Consider the following 14,357-nt stretch of genomic DNA (forward strand, 5'->3'; position numbering starts at 1 on the left):
CCTCAGCTGTGAAGTGGGAGTAGCCATCAGCCTCACGGGGTTGCTGTGAGCTGTATGTAGGTGAGATGACCCAGGGAAAGCCCCTACCGTAGGGCCTGGTATACAGTAGGTGATCAGTAAATGTCTGTTCCCTCTTCCCACTTTTTCTTAGCAAATATAGGGTTTATACTGCAATAGCTGCTGACCCAAAGGGTCAGAATTCTGCATCTTTATATGCGAGGCTCCCTGATGCCCCCAGGTCTAGACAGGGAGCATGGTGGACAAAGGGACCTGTCTGTGAGAAGTCTTTCTCCAATTGAAACCCTAGCCTGAGGGCTAGTGCCAAGGACACGAGTTTCTTTTAAAACATAGTCACTCAAGGAGGGTGGTTGGGCCAGAGCCTGGAGCTGACCTGGCCCGGTTTTGCATCGTTTTTAGCAGAAGGGTGTCAGGTCAGATTTGTCATTTAACACTCTGGATGCTGGGTGGGAGATGGATTGTAGGGAGGACGGAACCAGCAGCCACCCTCATCCCCTTCTTGAGCCTCAGATGTTTACATATTGGACTGCCTGCTTCTGGTAAGCGCTGGCTTTAGCCTGCTTCCTTCTTTTCTTGGCCACACCCACTGCAGGACTAATAGATGGGGATAAAACACAGGCAGCCGACTGGTGCCCCCAGAGCCTGAGGCTAGCACTTGGCACCTGAGCTTAGCCTTGCCCCCACCCCTCCTCCCGTGATCCCGCCCCTCGAACTGTAGGAGAGGAAAGAGCTGCATAGCCCCGCCTCTCTAACACTAGCCCCGCCCTTCCCTGGAAACCCCGCCCTACTTTCGAGGCCACGCCCACAGACAATAATTGGCCATCAAGTAGCGCTAGTTCCCAGCCCAACCCCTCACCGGCTTCGCCCTTCTTCTTGAAGCCCCGCCCCCTGGAGGGTTTGGCCCTGTCCATTGGTGGCCGGCAGAAAGAGCCTGCACCCTGCCCTACTCTTCTCCTCGCTGACCCCGCCCCTATGAGGCCCCGCCCCAAAGAAGCCCCGCCTCGGGGCCCACCCTCTTGAAGCCCCGCCCCGCTCGTCCGTTGAGCGGCCGGCAGGAGGCGCCGCGTGGGTCACCGCAGGGGCGCAGGGTAACGGCGGGTGTGGGAGCCACGCGGGAAGCCTGCGGCGGCAGGCTGGGCTGGAGGTGAGTGCCGGGTGCGCGAGGAGAGGTGGTGGACGTGGGGCGCTTCGCGGCGGCCGGGGCTCTGGGGGCGCGGAGGCCGAGCGAGCGGGGAGGCCGCGGGACGCGCGCTCGGGCAGCGGGGCCCTCACGGGGCATCTCCCGGGCCTCCTAGGCAAGGCTTGTCCTGTTGCCATGGAAACAGGCCGGCTCTCGGAGCCCAGCGCGGAATTTGGGGTCGAGGCCCAAAGGCTGGCCACTCCGCGAGGGCGGCCCGGCCTTTGGGTTCCAGGGGGTCCCCTGTGGCCGTTGCCTCCTGGACCTTGGCCCTCCAACGCAGAGGACCCCTGGGCCTTATTTAGTCTCTGGCGATCTCCTCGGAGGGGAGTTTGGCAGCGCGGGCGCGCGGGAGAGCAGGGCGCAGGGGTCCACACCCTCCCTCCAGTGTCTGCGTGACATCCCCTCATTCCTCCCTCCCGCAGCCCGTCCTGGTTTCCCTGTTCATACAGCGGCGCGTTCCCCCCTCATGTGCCAGCTTAAAGCACTGTCTCCCAGCTATTTCTGTAGCCTTTCCAGCCCCTCGACAAATTCTGCATCTAAGCAAACAGATGCTGAGCTGAGATGGGAGCTCCTGGGGCCGCGGTGGGAACCTGCTGATTTCTCATCAGGGAGCCCTTGGTGGGGCTGGGCAGAGCTGCAGACCGGTCGGCTCAGGCCCCAGCGCCCTGTCAAGTGTTTGGTTAATCTGAATTGCCGAAAAGAATGTTCCAAGTCCCTGGTGATTACAGGTGTCTCCAGTCAGCACGGGCCACCTCTTGCGCATCCCAGAGAGAAGACAGTCCTTAATCCCGCTGGCAGAAAAAACATCAGTCCCCTCTCAAGAGGCTAGTGTGTCAGAATGAAATCTGATTAAATTATTTTGTATTGAACAGCACTGCACTGGCTGGAGCTGTCAGGGCAGGATTTATGGGCAGTGGAGATAAAGCAGAGCCTGCAAGCCTACCCTCTTCCTTTCCTGTCCTGGTGGAAACTAATGGATTCCACATTGTGGTGCTGGACCGGCCACGTCCTCCACCCATTTCGTCAGCCTTGCACTGACCTCGCTCACTGCGCCCGCTGGTGTGACTTGAGCTTGTTTTCGTCAGAACTTGGACTCTTCCCTGAGAACGAGACCAAAAACAGCCTCTAAGAGAAGCAACAGCCAGCGTCCGACACCCTCAGGCCGTGTTCCCCCAACTACTAATGTGAAAGACAGAGACCTAAGCAGAAGAGGAAAAGGCAGGTCCTGCCTCCCCAAACCAGATCTGGTTACTGGGGCGCGCCCCACCCTGTCGGGTATTCCTCCACTCCTGTCGTTGCTAAAACAACGAGGCCGCTGGATTTTGACAGGCAGGCTGCATCTGCATTCGGTGATTGTGAAGGGAGGTGGTGAGCAGACAAGGGACCGCCTGGGGTTACTCTCTGGAAATGGCCACAGAGAGTGACTGTGAGGTGAACAAGCTTCCGATAAAAGAGATCAGGGTCTGTGTTTACTGGGAATTCTTGGGGCTTAAGGAGGAGTTACCGAGAGGCTCAGGTCGCCTTCTCCTGACAGTTTTCTGCCCTCTTTTCCTGACTTGGCCTCGGAATCCAGTGCTAGGGACGGCCGGCAGCGGTGGGGCGGCGCTCACTTCCCAGGCCTGAGGAGTGGATGAGTAGTCGGGTGTCTGTAATTTTTTTATTTCTTTTTTATTACAGCAGAATTGTATTAGCTTCAGATGTTACAGAACCTAGATCCACCTTGGTGCAGAATAGCAATTCACTTTCCCTTTGTATCTGGGGCCTTTTAAGCTCCTGTATTCATGTCACAGCTTTTCTGTGATGGTTTTTGCAGTTTTCAGCATCGTATTTAAATTTATATTCAGATACTATCTCGAAAGGCAGAAGCTCGACTCACGGGCTGCTCCTTTGGGTCTGGGCTGGGACCCTGGGGCTCTGCCTGAAGGAGGGGCCCAGAAAGGCAAGTATTTGGGGCGAGGCCAGTCCTCTGCACGAGGGGCACGTGCTGGCAGTGTCGGAGGCAGGTCTGTGCCTCTCGGAAGGTGGGCCCGGGGCTGCTGCCGGGCGTGCGAAGTGGTGCACTCGCCGAGCGTGTGCTCTTGGAAATGCTTTGCTGTAAATTAAATCGAAGCCTTGACAGGCACATGAGGCGAGGCCATTGTTCGCTCTGGCCTCCCTAGGATTCAACAAGGAGGAGGAGAAACGAGGCCTTTGACATACTTGTTCCTTTACAGCCGCACTCACTCGAGGCCAAAGAGAGCCACCTGAGCTCATGCTGCTGAGGACACTTGGCTGCTTTCAGCAGGGTCGCGTCCTCAGGAGGTGGCTCAGAGTGAAAGCTTTGCCGTGGTCAAGCGTGGGCAGCAGGCCGTCAGGCTGGGGGAGCATCCCCGCCCCACACCCAAAGCCTTTTCCAGCCTGTGGAGCCATGAGTGAGTTGGGATGGAGGGGGCTGACATTTGTCGGAATGGCAGGTGCCCAATGCTGGCAGGTCCTCACTGGGACCTGGGCGCTGTGTCCAGAGGCTTCTAGCAAAGGGGCTGTCTGCTCTTGTCGCCACTGAGGACAGAGCGTAGATGTGGGGGCAGTTACCGCTGACTTGGGGAGGAGCAGAGACTGCGCCCTTTGTCGTGCCTCCTGCTCCCACGGAGCCCGCTAAGCTGCCCGCTAAGCTGCCTCTTCAGAATCGAGGCCCGCGGGGCACTGAGCGCACCGGGACGGCGATTGTACGACCCCGCCAAAGTGCCCGGGGGCTGTCTCCTCACTTCCCCACCAAGGCAGCATCCGGGGCCTGAACAGGGCCCGAACACCAGGCGGACACGGTGGGTGGAGCGCACACATTCCGGTCATGCCTTCCCGTTTCTGGAAGGGCCCTTTGTGTCCACTGTGGTAGTGTCAACATTCTAGTGCTGTTGTCCCAGGGACGTGGCGCCGCCAAGCCAGGACTGGCTGTGGCCCGCTTTCCTCGTGCCACTCGTGTTTGCCATGAGCCTCCTGTTGCAGGCTGTGGCGGAGGGAGGCTGGATGTAGGCAGATCGGCCATTCCGCACCCTGCGTTGTTTACTTCTCTTTGGGTGCAGTGCAGTAGATGGTGGGCTGCCTCGGGAGGTGGGCCGCCCTGCCAGGACCCGGCAAGTACAGCCACAGCCACGGCGCTGCTGCTGCCTGGCTCAGCCTGTGGTGTGCATGGGCCTAGCGCTTGCCAGGAGGATGTGGGAACCATACAGTGGAGTAAGTCTTCATGTCAGTGACTTCATCATGCTTTCTAGTAGTGGGTTGGCTTGAAGGGCGCTTGAGCCCATTCACACCTTCATTGTCCCTTGTGGTCCCCACTGTGGGGACTTGGCCAAGGGCAGCCTATCTGCTGCTGTGTTGAGGCGCCAGGCCCTGGATGGCCTATGAAGTCAGTTACAGTGCACATGCGCCTCGTTTGCTTTTGCCGCTCTCGGCGCCCAGTGCTGACCCGCCTTGTCTCTCCCTGCCAGGACACAGCCGTTCCCCTTCTGCTGGCTGAGCCCGCAGTCCTCGCCCATGAAGACAAGCCCACCATGTTCTATGGGACCCACTTCATCATGTCTCCACCCACCAAGAACAAGCTGAAGCGGCAGGGCCAGCTGCTGTCCAGCGTGCTGTCCCGGACGCTGAGCTATAAGTACCGTGACCTGGACACCACCTTTGCCAGCTTGGGTGCCAGCGATGACCCTGCGGAGCTCTCCACCCAGCTCTCAGCCCCCGGGGTCTTGAAGGTGTTTGGGGACAGTGTCTGCACGGGCACCCACTACAAGAGTGTTCTGGCCACCGGCTCGTCCAGCGCCCAGGAGCTGGTGAAAGAGGCCCTGGAGCGCTACGCCCTGAGCCCCGAGTGCGCCAGCCAGTATGTGCTGTGCGACGTGGTGGGCCAGGCTGGCGACTCCGGGCGGCAGTGGCAGGCGGAATGCTTTCGGGTGTTCGGGGACAATGAGAAGCCCCTCTTGATTCAGGAGTTATGGAAACCCCGAGAAGGCTTGTCCCGAAGGTTTGAGCTGAGAAAGAGGTCAGACGTGGAAGAGCTGGCAGCCAAGGACGTGGACACTGTGACGGCAGGTGGGCAGGAGACTCGGGGTGCAGGGGCTGGTCAGGGAGCGTGGAGAGGCAAAGGCGCGGCCGTGGGGCGGAGGTGTGCCTGCTCTGTGTGGACGGGGGCCTCCGTCGCGTGTTTGAGGACTTTATCTTACGCTCCCCACTTTTGCGGTGGCCTTCTGGCAGCCGTTGTGCTTGGCGACTGCAATACTGAGGGTATTGCAGGCAGACGACTCCTCTTGAGTCAGGATCGTCGTTCCTGTCTGGCTGTCCCGCCATTAGCTGCAGAGACGCCGAGCCCAGTGGGGTGCAGGCACGTGACAGGAAGTCCCGTGCCCGAGGCCCTGGGAGACTCTTAGGGGCGACCCTGTGAGAAGATGAGGAAGCCGGGCCGCCAGGGCTGAGGGGCGCGTCTGGGTGTGTGCAGGTCTGTGGGTGCCGGGCCGTGGGGGCTGTGCTGGAGCGAGGCCCGGCCATGGCCCTGGGGAGGCGCGCAGGCAGCATGGCGCCTGGGGCCGGGGGTGGCTCTGAGGCCCGTGGCCGCTGCTCTGGGTCTGCCTCATATTCAGCTGGTGGAAAGGATTGATTATCTTCATAGGTAAATGAAACAAAAGATAACTTTTCAAATGTCAGAAGACTCTTAGATGTATCTCAGATCATACTTGACTTTTTCTTAGTGTCCCCTAGAAAATGGTGTCTTGAGGTGAGCAAGTGGCCTCGTCTTACGAGGCCCAGAGTGGACGGAGACTAAATGGCCTCGGGAGGCCCACCATGTGGTTCTGTGACCCTCCAGGGTGGGAAGGGGCCCTTGCGCTTTCGCAGATGGGTTGTGCACGTCCCCGAGGCACACATGTCCCCCAGGGGTTGGCGTTGCCCTTTCCTCTAGTTTGCCTCTGGGGCGAACGTGGATCCCACCTGGCCCCTTTTGGGTGTGAAGACAGTGGTGTGGGGGGTCAGGCGGGAACCCCAGGGGCTGGTGTCCCTCGGGCCTGGCTGGGACCGCACGTCACACGGAGACGGTGGCGCCATGCTTGCAGCGGGCCGCAGTCACCTTCGGCAGATGGCTCCGCCTCTTTGGGCCTCGGTTCAGTCCCCAGTCTGGAGAACAGGGTTCACGCAGTAGTGTCCATACAGTGCTCAGCATGGCACTCGGGAGGCCCTCCCGGGTGGGGGTGGGGGTACTATTAACATTTCCCGTGTGGGGGAGCGGGGTGCTCCGTGTCTCGCAGGCAGTGGGTGCCTGGCCTGGCGGGGGGGTCCGCTGGCAGGGAGCAAGATTTCGTCACTGAGGGGTTATGGCTCTGGCACGTGGGATAATAGAAAGCAAACCGACATGTAGGATGGTGGTGTTTTAAGTCCCTTGGGCCAGCCCCCGACTCCCACACCCCATGGGCCCTGGTGTTGCACGGGTTTGGCGTTTTGTCCCAACCCCCCGTTGTTTGAGCCGACGCCCTGTGAGGCCAGCTGTGTGGGTGGGTGAGGGGCAGGTGTCCTGCTTGAGGCCAGTGTCCTGCCCCGTGTTTTCTCGGCTGCACACAGCACATGGGCCAGGGGCCAGCCTTGCCTGTCCTAAAGGTCACCGGGCCCTGGGTACCTGGGCAGGGCCTGGGAAAGCCTGCGCTGTGTCATACAGCTGATTCCTGGAGGGAGACCCAGGGGCCAGGTGCCACCTGTGGGAAGTGGGACTCGGCCTTCTGTTCGCCGACGCTTTAGACCTGTTCCTTCCACAGCAGTTGAGGCAAGAGCAGGCCCATCGCTCACAGTCTATTCAACTCGGTGGTGGCTTTGCAAAACCTTTCAGATAAAGAGCCCATTGAGCCGGCCTGGTCTCGCTGACACACTTCTCTGGCGGGAAGCAGGTTGGGTTACCTGCCCGGAGCAGGCCGCCCGGGCCCCAGGGAGGCGGCCTCCCCTGCCGCCTGCCACTTGGGGTGCAGCCCGGGGCAGTCCGTGCCTCCTGGCCTTGCCACGCCCCTAGCCGGTGGCAGCAAAGACAGTGTGGTGATTGAGACGGTGTTGCAGGGCAGGCGTGCCTGCTTCTGTCATTAGACGGGCCAGCCTGGTGCCGGCTGAGGACAGGAGGGACAGCCGCGACAGCCGCAACACTTGACCAGAGTCCAGGACCTCCGAGCCAGCGCCTTCGTTTGGTTGTTCCCGTGACGTGTGCGTATGGGATGCGGAGGTGCGCACGCGCACTCACACTCCGAGCGGCCCCCTGTGCAGGCAGGGGGCTGTGCTGCAGCACCTGTGGACTTGCAGGCGGCTGTAGCGTGGCCTTTGACCCCGCTTCTGAGACCTCCTTGTCGTCTCACAGAAGTCCGGGCCCGAGGGAGCCAGGCCGCCGTCTGTCCCTACTGCCTGAGACCTGCTCGGCGGCAGACATGTGGCCCAGGGTCCCCCGTGCCATCCTCAGCAACAGTGGGGACCACAGAGAGACTCAAAATCACTGCGGAGGCGAGGAGTGAAGGGGGAGTCGGTCCAGGGTGGGGGGCTGTGTGTTAAGTGTGATGGGACAGGGGCTTGGGCTCATCCGCCTGCCCTGCGAGGGGCCTTCGTGTCCCACCTTCTAACACTGTGGCTGTGTTCCCTGGTGAGCAGACACTGGAGAGGGGAAGGGGCTGCGTGCGTGTGTGCCTTGTGTGTATGTGTGTGTGTGTGCGCATGTGAGTTAATGCCAGCCTTCCTGACTACTGTCATGGTAACTTTCACTGTTCCAGTTATTGACAGTAAAGGACGCACTGCTGTTAGTGAGTGGGGCTCACTGGTTGCACTGGTGTCAGAGGTGGCCTTCAGCCAAAGCCCCCGGCGCGCATCTGCGGAGCAGCTGGGTGTGGGCGCCAGGAGCTCCCCGCAGCCTGGTTTCCGGCGCACGGGCTGGGATTCCCCGGGAGACTCAGTGGGAAAGTGGGCGTGCCAGACGCTTCCGAGGGCACTGCCAGCGGAATCCAGCCCCTCCCCCTTCCCCATTTGGGCCACTGTTGTGCACTCAGGCACTCTGGCGTTTGTTTTCCATAAATATTACATTTTCACAGCTGCCCCTTCCCCTGATTTCTGGAGGATCAAAATACTGTGCATCAGTGCTGGGAGCGCCGAGGGCAGTGCTGGTGGGGCTGCAAAGTGGCTCTCACTGCGGTCTCCCGGAAGGCGGTACTCGGGCCCGGTGCCACGCGGAGAGGGCTCTGGATCCTGGCGCTGAGATAAGGCGATAAGCTCCTTCGGGGAGGGGTGCTGGCCAGGCCATGTGGTTTTCGTCAGCAGCTTGGGAAGGGCGGGAGAAGGGTTTATTGTGTTTCCAGGATGGAAGGGTGGATTTTGGCTGCGTTTCTCAGCCTTGGCGCCCTCGGCAGTTTGGGCCAACAGTTCTTTGCCGTGGCGGCAAAGGCTATTTAGCAGCGCCCCCTTCTACTTCTACCCCAGATGCCAGTTGCACCCCTACCAGTCGTGGCAACCACCGGTTTCAGAGGGCAGTGTCCTGGAGGTGAGCTGGCCCTGGGCGGGGAATCACGGGTTTGGACCCAGAGTCCTGGACTCGGTCTGGATGAGCTCAGTCTCAGCCACGCCTAGCGCCTCCCCTTCGGGGCCAGTGGCCTCGTGCCTGGCGCCCACGAGGCCATGCCGCCACGCCTGCGGCGCACCCCGAGGGCGCCGTGAAAGCCCCGCGTCCTGAGAAGGGTGACACGTGGGGCTCCTTTTTGCGCCTGTGGATGCCTTTCTGTGTGGCCGCCTTGGGCCTCAGAAATGTTGTGTCAGTCGGTTCCTGGGAGACTTTGGGTGCCCTCGATGGAGAAAGGCCAGCTTACAGTGTTTCGAAAGCCATGGCAACTTGAGGTTCCCTCTGTAGGTCACACAGTTCCAGGGGCGCCTCTGCGTCAGCCACCGGAGGCTGGGACTCACTGCCCTTCAAATGTCTGTGTGGTGCCCGGCACCCAGGAAGTGTACCTTCCATGCCTGGCGAAGTGCTGATGTGGAAGCGCAGGCCCCTCTCAGCCTCCTGTGAGTCCAGGGCTCCAGAGCTGGGGTCTGTTTTCTGTGTGGCGCATCCGGGACGGAGGGGTTGGGGGGAGTGGCTTGCCGATGGCACAGCTGTCCACTTTTGCAAGCTGTGGCTTCAGCGACCAGGAACGCTCTGCTCTGGCACCTGAATGCCTGACCTGCCAGCCTCCCCTCTCTTCTAAGCCCACTGAGTGGCTGGTGGCGGCAGAGGTGTCGTCTCTGAGTGCCCAGCTCTGGGTGTGTGTTTGTCTTCCTACCTTGTTATCCACAGATGGCAGACGGGGCCTGACGCCCAGTGGCAGAGAGGGATGTCAGGCTCATCTGCTAACGGTGTGTGGTGAGTCCTGTTCTCTCCTGTCTCCCAACCTTGCTGTGGTCAATTTCTTTTGACATTTTTTCTCTCTCTATGAATCTGAGTTTTAGTAACTTATGTCAGGTCGGGGGAGGTGATCTGTGTTGTTTTCTCCTTTTATTTAGCAGGAGCTGCCTCTTGAGCCTTGAGTAAGTCTTCACGCTGTTCTCAATGACAGAATCACTGTGGAGAATATCTATTTTATATGGTTTGGTGAAAAGCAAAGCAACCCCCAACTTTTTTCACCAGTCTAAAACTAGGAAGTATTTGAACTTAAAAGACATTTAAGTATATTTAATTCAACAAGGCCATAAAGTTAAACAGTTAGTTGCTCACAGCCAGTTTCATCCTTTGATTTACAGCTTTGATTAAAAAAAAAAAAGATTCATAGCCTTTAGTTTCACGTAGACACGCAACGTCAGAAGGAGGTTTAACAGCCTGTTCTGGGGTGGATGGTGCTGCGTGGGGCCGGGCTGGCGGCGCCGCCCTCCCCGGAGGCCTCTGGCCATGGCACACGGTGAGCCTCCGGAGGGGGGCGCTTGCGCTTCACACAGGAAGCCCAGCGGGAGAGCATAGCTGGACAGGTTTTCTGCTCTTTGTAGCCATGAAACTTGTTTAATACTGATAGCTCTGTACAGAGACATAAAGCCTTGGACCTAAAGGGGTAGGGAGTTGGAACTGAGACCCCCCCAAATATAGCTGGGACCCTTGAGGGTGGCACATTGAATGAAAAGATGTAGTTAAAATAATCTACCTGGTAAAAGGAGATGACAAAATCTTATCTTTCTTGACCTGGGCTCTGGGTGGGGAAGACTAAAGACTCTTTTCTAGAATTGGAAGCCACTCTTCCTCTCATGTGTGTCTAGTGTTTAAAATCAGACTACTTATGTGATCTGGATAAACCTGGATAAGAAATTAAATTGCAGTGTACATAATTTGATAGTGTACAAGGACATCGGAGAGAAACAAAACACATCCTCTTTGGAAGGACACACCTTCACACAGGCATCCCAACCCTTGCCAGAGATGAGCTCATAATCCAAAATCACAAGACCCATGAAATGATGCTACTCTAAATGAGTCAGTAGAAAACAACAAATCAGATTGAATCAGATTCTCAAGAGCATTAGTAATTGGGACCATTATATAATATTGAGTAAATGAATGTGTTTAAAATGTTTAAAGAAATAAGAGGTAGGAAAAAAACAGGTGGGAAAGAATATCATCTAAACAGGGAATATTTGGAAAAGAACAAGATAATTCTTCTAGTAATAACAACATACACATTTAAACGGATATTTCAGCGATGGCTTCAACAGCGACTAAATACAACTGAAGAGAGAATTAGAGAACTGAGAGGTAGATCTGCCATCACCCTGGAAGAAACGTGGGTTAAGAGACATGGAGAACAGAATGAGAGGGTCTATCACATGTCCACCTGAAGAGAATCAAGAGAGTGGCGCGGAGGACACACTCCGAGGACACGCCTGAAAATGTTACAGAGGTCGTGAAATGAAAAGCATGAAACTCAGGAATCACCGTGTATCCTGTGTAAGATAAATGAAAAGGAATTTACCCCTTGACACCTAGCGGCGGTATTGCAGGTGTGAAAATAAATAGAGGAAACCACACTTAAAACGGAGCGGAGCGGGGAAGTCCTGGGTGAGCTCTCCCACACTCCCGCTCACCATATTTTGCATACTTTCCTCCGATAGGAGGAAGCTGCCTTTGCAAGAAGCTTACTCTACTACAAGAGCAGGACAAAGGAAGGTTTTCTCCTTGCCTAGCAACAGACCCAGCCAATGAGAAACCGCCATGACTCAGCCAATGGGAAGTCACTATACTTCAAATTGCCTCTCCCGGTTTGTTCTAATGGACACTTTGTTTATAAGCCTCTCCCAATCCCTCTTTTTTCTCTTTTAGAGTTCCCCTCCTTTGTTCTCCAGGCTCGCCTGTGGTTTGCTGTAACTTGCACGTCTGGAACTGTAACTCCTCTGCGAACCCGAATAAATTTACTTTTATGGGCAAAATAACTGGCTATTTTATTTTTAACGTTGACACAGGACACTGAGGACAGAGGTTTTCACAGCAGCCAAAAATAAGAGACAGGCGAGCACCAGGTTAGCCTGATTGCAGACTTCGGAATGGGAACATAGAAGCCAGCAGAGAGCAGCTGAGACCTTCGGAGCGAGAGGAGAACGACTGCCCGGCTGGGTGCCAGCCAGCCTGGCTACACACCGTCACCCCGGCACCGGCCACGGCGGCCTCGGCTGGGGCTGCTCTCACCACAGACCCTCACTGTAAAGGGGTTTCTAAAGGAGGGGCCTTAGGTGGAAGGCCCACTGAAGATGCCCCGGAGGGGAAGTAGGTCTGAGGTGTAAGGAGCCATGGTGAGCAAGGAAACAGATGGTAGGTCAAGGTGAACGCAGAAAACAGTAAAAACTCCGAAAACCAAAGCCCACCACCCCAAGCCTGAAGCCTGAAGCCCGTGGCAGGCCCCGGGGAACTACAACTCCCGCGAGGCTCTGCGCGGCCCACGTGTGCCTTTGCGTGTGCGGCGCGTGCGCGGCGGTTCTAGAACGCCGCGTCGAGGGCCCGGGCGCCATGTTGGGGCCCAGGGGACCGCGGAGAGACGCTTGAACCGGCGGGAGCGGGTCGGACCTGGTCGGAGCCCCGCCCCTCCCGCCTCGGCGGACCATGACCCGGGCAGCGGCGGCGGAGGTCGCGGTGGCCGGGGACGAGGCGTGGCTGGGCCAGCGCTAGAGACGATGCCGCTTCCGGTGCCAACCCCGGGATCACAGCAGACCCCGCCGTCCCCCAGGCTCTACGGCATCTCCGCCCCCATCAGCTTAGCCGCCCCCAAGGAGACGGACTGCGTCCTTACCCAGAAGTTAATCGAAACCCTGAAGCCCTTCGGGGTTTTGGAAGAGGAAGAGGAACTGCAGCGCAGGATTTTAATTTTGGAAAAATTAAATAATCTGGTAAAGGAATGGATACGAGAAATCAGCGAAAGCAAGAGTCTTCCGCCAGCTGTCATTGAAAATGTCGGAGGCAAAATCTTTACGTTCGGCTCGTACCGGCTGGGCGTGCACACGAAGGGCGCCGACATCGACGCGCTGTGCGTGGCGCCGAGACATGTTGACCGCAGCGACTTCTTCACCTCCTTCTATGACAAGCTGAAACTGCACGAGGAAGTGAAGGATTTAAGGGCTGTGGAGGAGGCGTTTGTACCAGTTATTAGACTGTGTTTTGATGGGATAGAGATTGATATTTTGTTTGCAAGATTAGCACTGCAGACTATTCCAGAAGATTTGGACCTAAGAGATGACAGTCTGCTTAAAAATTTAGATATTAGATGCATAAGAAGCCTTAACGGTTGCCGGGTAACCGATGAAATACTACACCTAGTACCAAACATTGACAACTTCAGGTTAACGCTCAGAGCCATCAAATTGTGGGCTAAATGCCACAATATCTATTCCAATATACTAGGTTTCCTAGGAGGCGTTTCCTGGGCCATGCTAGTAGCAAGAACTTGCCAGCTTTATCCAAACGCAGTAGCATCAACTCTTGTACGGAAATTTTTCTTGGTATTTTCTGAATGGGAGTGGCCAAATCCAGTGCTACTGAAAGAGCCTGAAGAACGAAATCTTAATCTGCCTGTATGGGACCCAAGAGTAAATCCCAGTGACAGGTACCATCTTATGCCTATAATCACACCAGCATACCCACAGCAGAACTCCACATACAACGTGTCGGTTTCAACAAGGATGGTCATGATTGAGGAGTTTAAACAAGGGCTGGCAATCACACATGAGATTTTGCTGAGTAAGGCAGACTGGTCCAAACTTTTCGAAGCTCCAAGCTTCTTTCAAAAGTACAAGCATTACATTGTACTTCTAGCACGTGCACCAACAGAAAAACAACATCTAGAATGGGTGGGCTTGGTGGAATCAAAAATCCGAATCCTGGTTGGAAGTTTGGAGAAGAATGAATTTATCACACTGGCCCATGTGAATCCTCAGTCATTTCCAGCACCCAAAGAAAATCCTGACAAGGAAGAGTTTTGTACAATGTGGGTGATTGGGTTAGTGTTAAAAAAGCCAGAAAACTCCGAAGTGCTCAGTATTGATCTTACCTATGATATCCAGTCTTTCACAGACACAGTTTATAGGCAAGCAATAAATAGTAAGTTGTTCGAGATGGATATGAAAATTGATGCAATGCATGTAAGAAAAAAGGAACTTCATCAGCTTCTACCTAATCATGTGCTTCAGAAAAAGAAAACACATTCCACGGAACATGTCAGATTGACAGCTTTGAATGATAGCAGTCTTGACTTGTCTGCAGCCAGTGAAAACAGCACATCTGTTCCTTCACCTGTGAGTGCTATGAAGACTGGCCCAGTAACTGGCACCTGCCAGGGTAGAAACAGTCCCACGCTGGCTGTAATGGCAGCATCTGTGACCAGCGCTCAGGTTGCTGAAGTTTCCTTGCAGCAAGCGAATCCCAGTGAGGGCCCAGGAGGTGCAGCGAGTGAAAGCATTCCTCAGCCTGCGCCACAAGCAGCCGTTTCTCCACCACCGAAGACTACAATCACTAGAGTTGTTTCTTCAACGCTTTTGGTAAACCATCCACCCAGGCCTTCAGGGAGCACAGCAACAAACATAGCTAATCCCATAGTAGGAGTCTAGAGGACTGCCTCACCTCATAAAGAAGAAAGGACCGAGGAAGCCAGAGCAGAAGAAGAATGATTTTGAAAAAAGATGGTACAAC

At 56.3% G+C, this 14,357-nt stretch overlaps 2 protein-coding genes across 2 annotated transcripts in view; both read left to right on the forward strand.

The window, feature by feature from the left end:
- Positions 1-1,117: 1,117 nt before the first annotated feature.
- Positions 1,118-14,357, forward strand: part of RADIL (Rap associating with DIL domain) — a 44,997-nt gene continuing 31,757 nt past the window's right edge. The window contains exons 1-2 of the mRNA XM_054572136.1: positions 1,118-1,162; positions 4,663-5,260. Of these exons, the coding sequence (XP_054428111.1) occupies positions 4,726-5,260 (535 nt within the window). The 5' untranslated portion in view covers positions 1,118-1,162; positions 4,663-4,725. The remainder of the gene's footprint in view (positions 1,163-4,662; positions 5,261-14,357) is intronic.
- PAPOLB (poly(A) polymerase beta) lies at positions 12,350-14,314 on the forward strand. The gene has a single exon (XM_054572218.1). It carries the CDS (start codon positions 12,350-12,352, stop codon positions 14,273-14,275), a length of 1,926 nt encoding a protein of 641 aa, XP_054428193.1. The 3' UTR covers positions 14,276-14,314.

Source organism: Pteronotus mesoamericanus, unplaced genomic scaffold, assembly GCF_021234165.1.
Source record: "Pteronotus mesoamericanus isolate MK-2021 breed Mesoamerican mustached bat unplaced genomic scaffold, CSHL_Meso_final contig_1, whole genome shotgun sequence".
In the NCBI taxonomy this organism is placed as follows: Eukaryota; Metazoa; Chordata; class Mammalia; order Chiroptera; family Mormoopidae; genus Pteronotus; species Pteronotus mesoamericanus.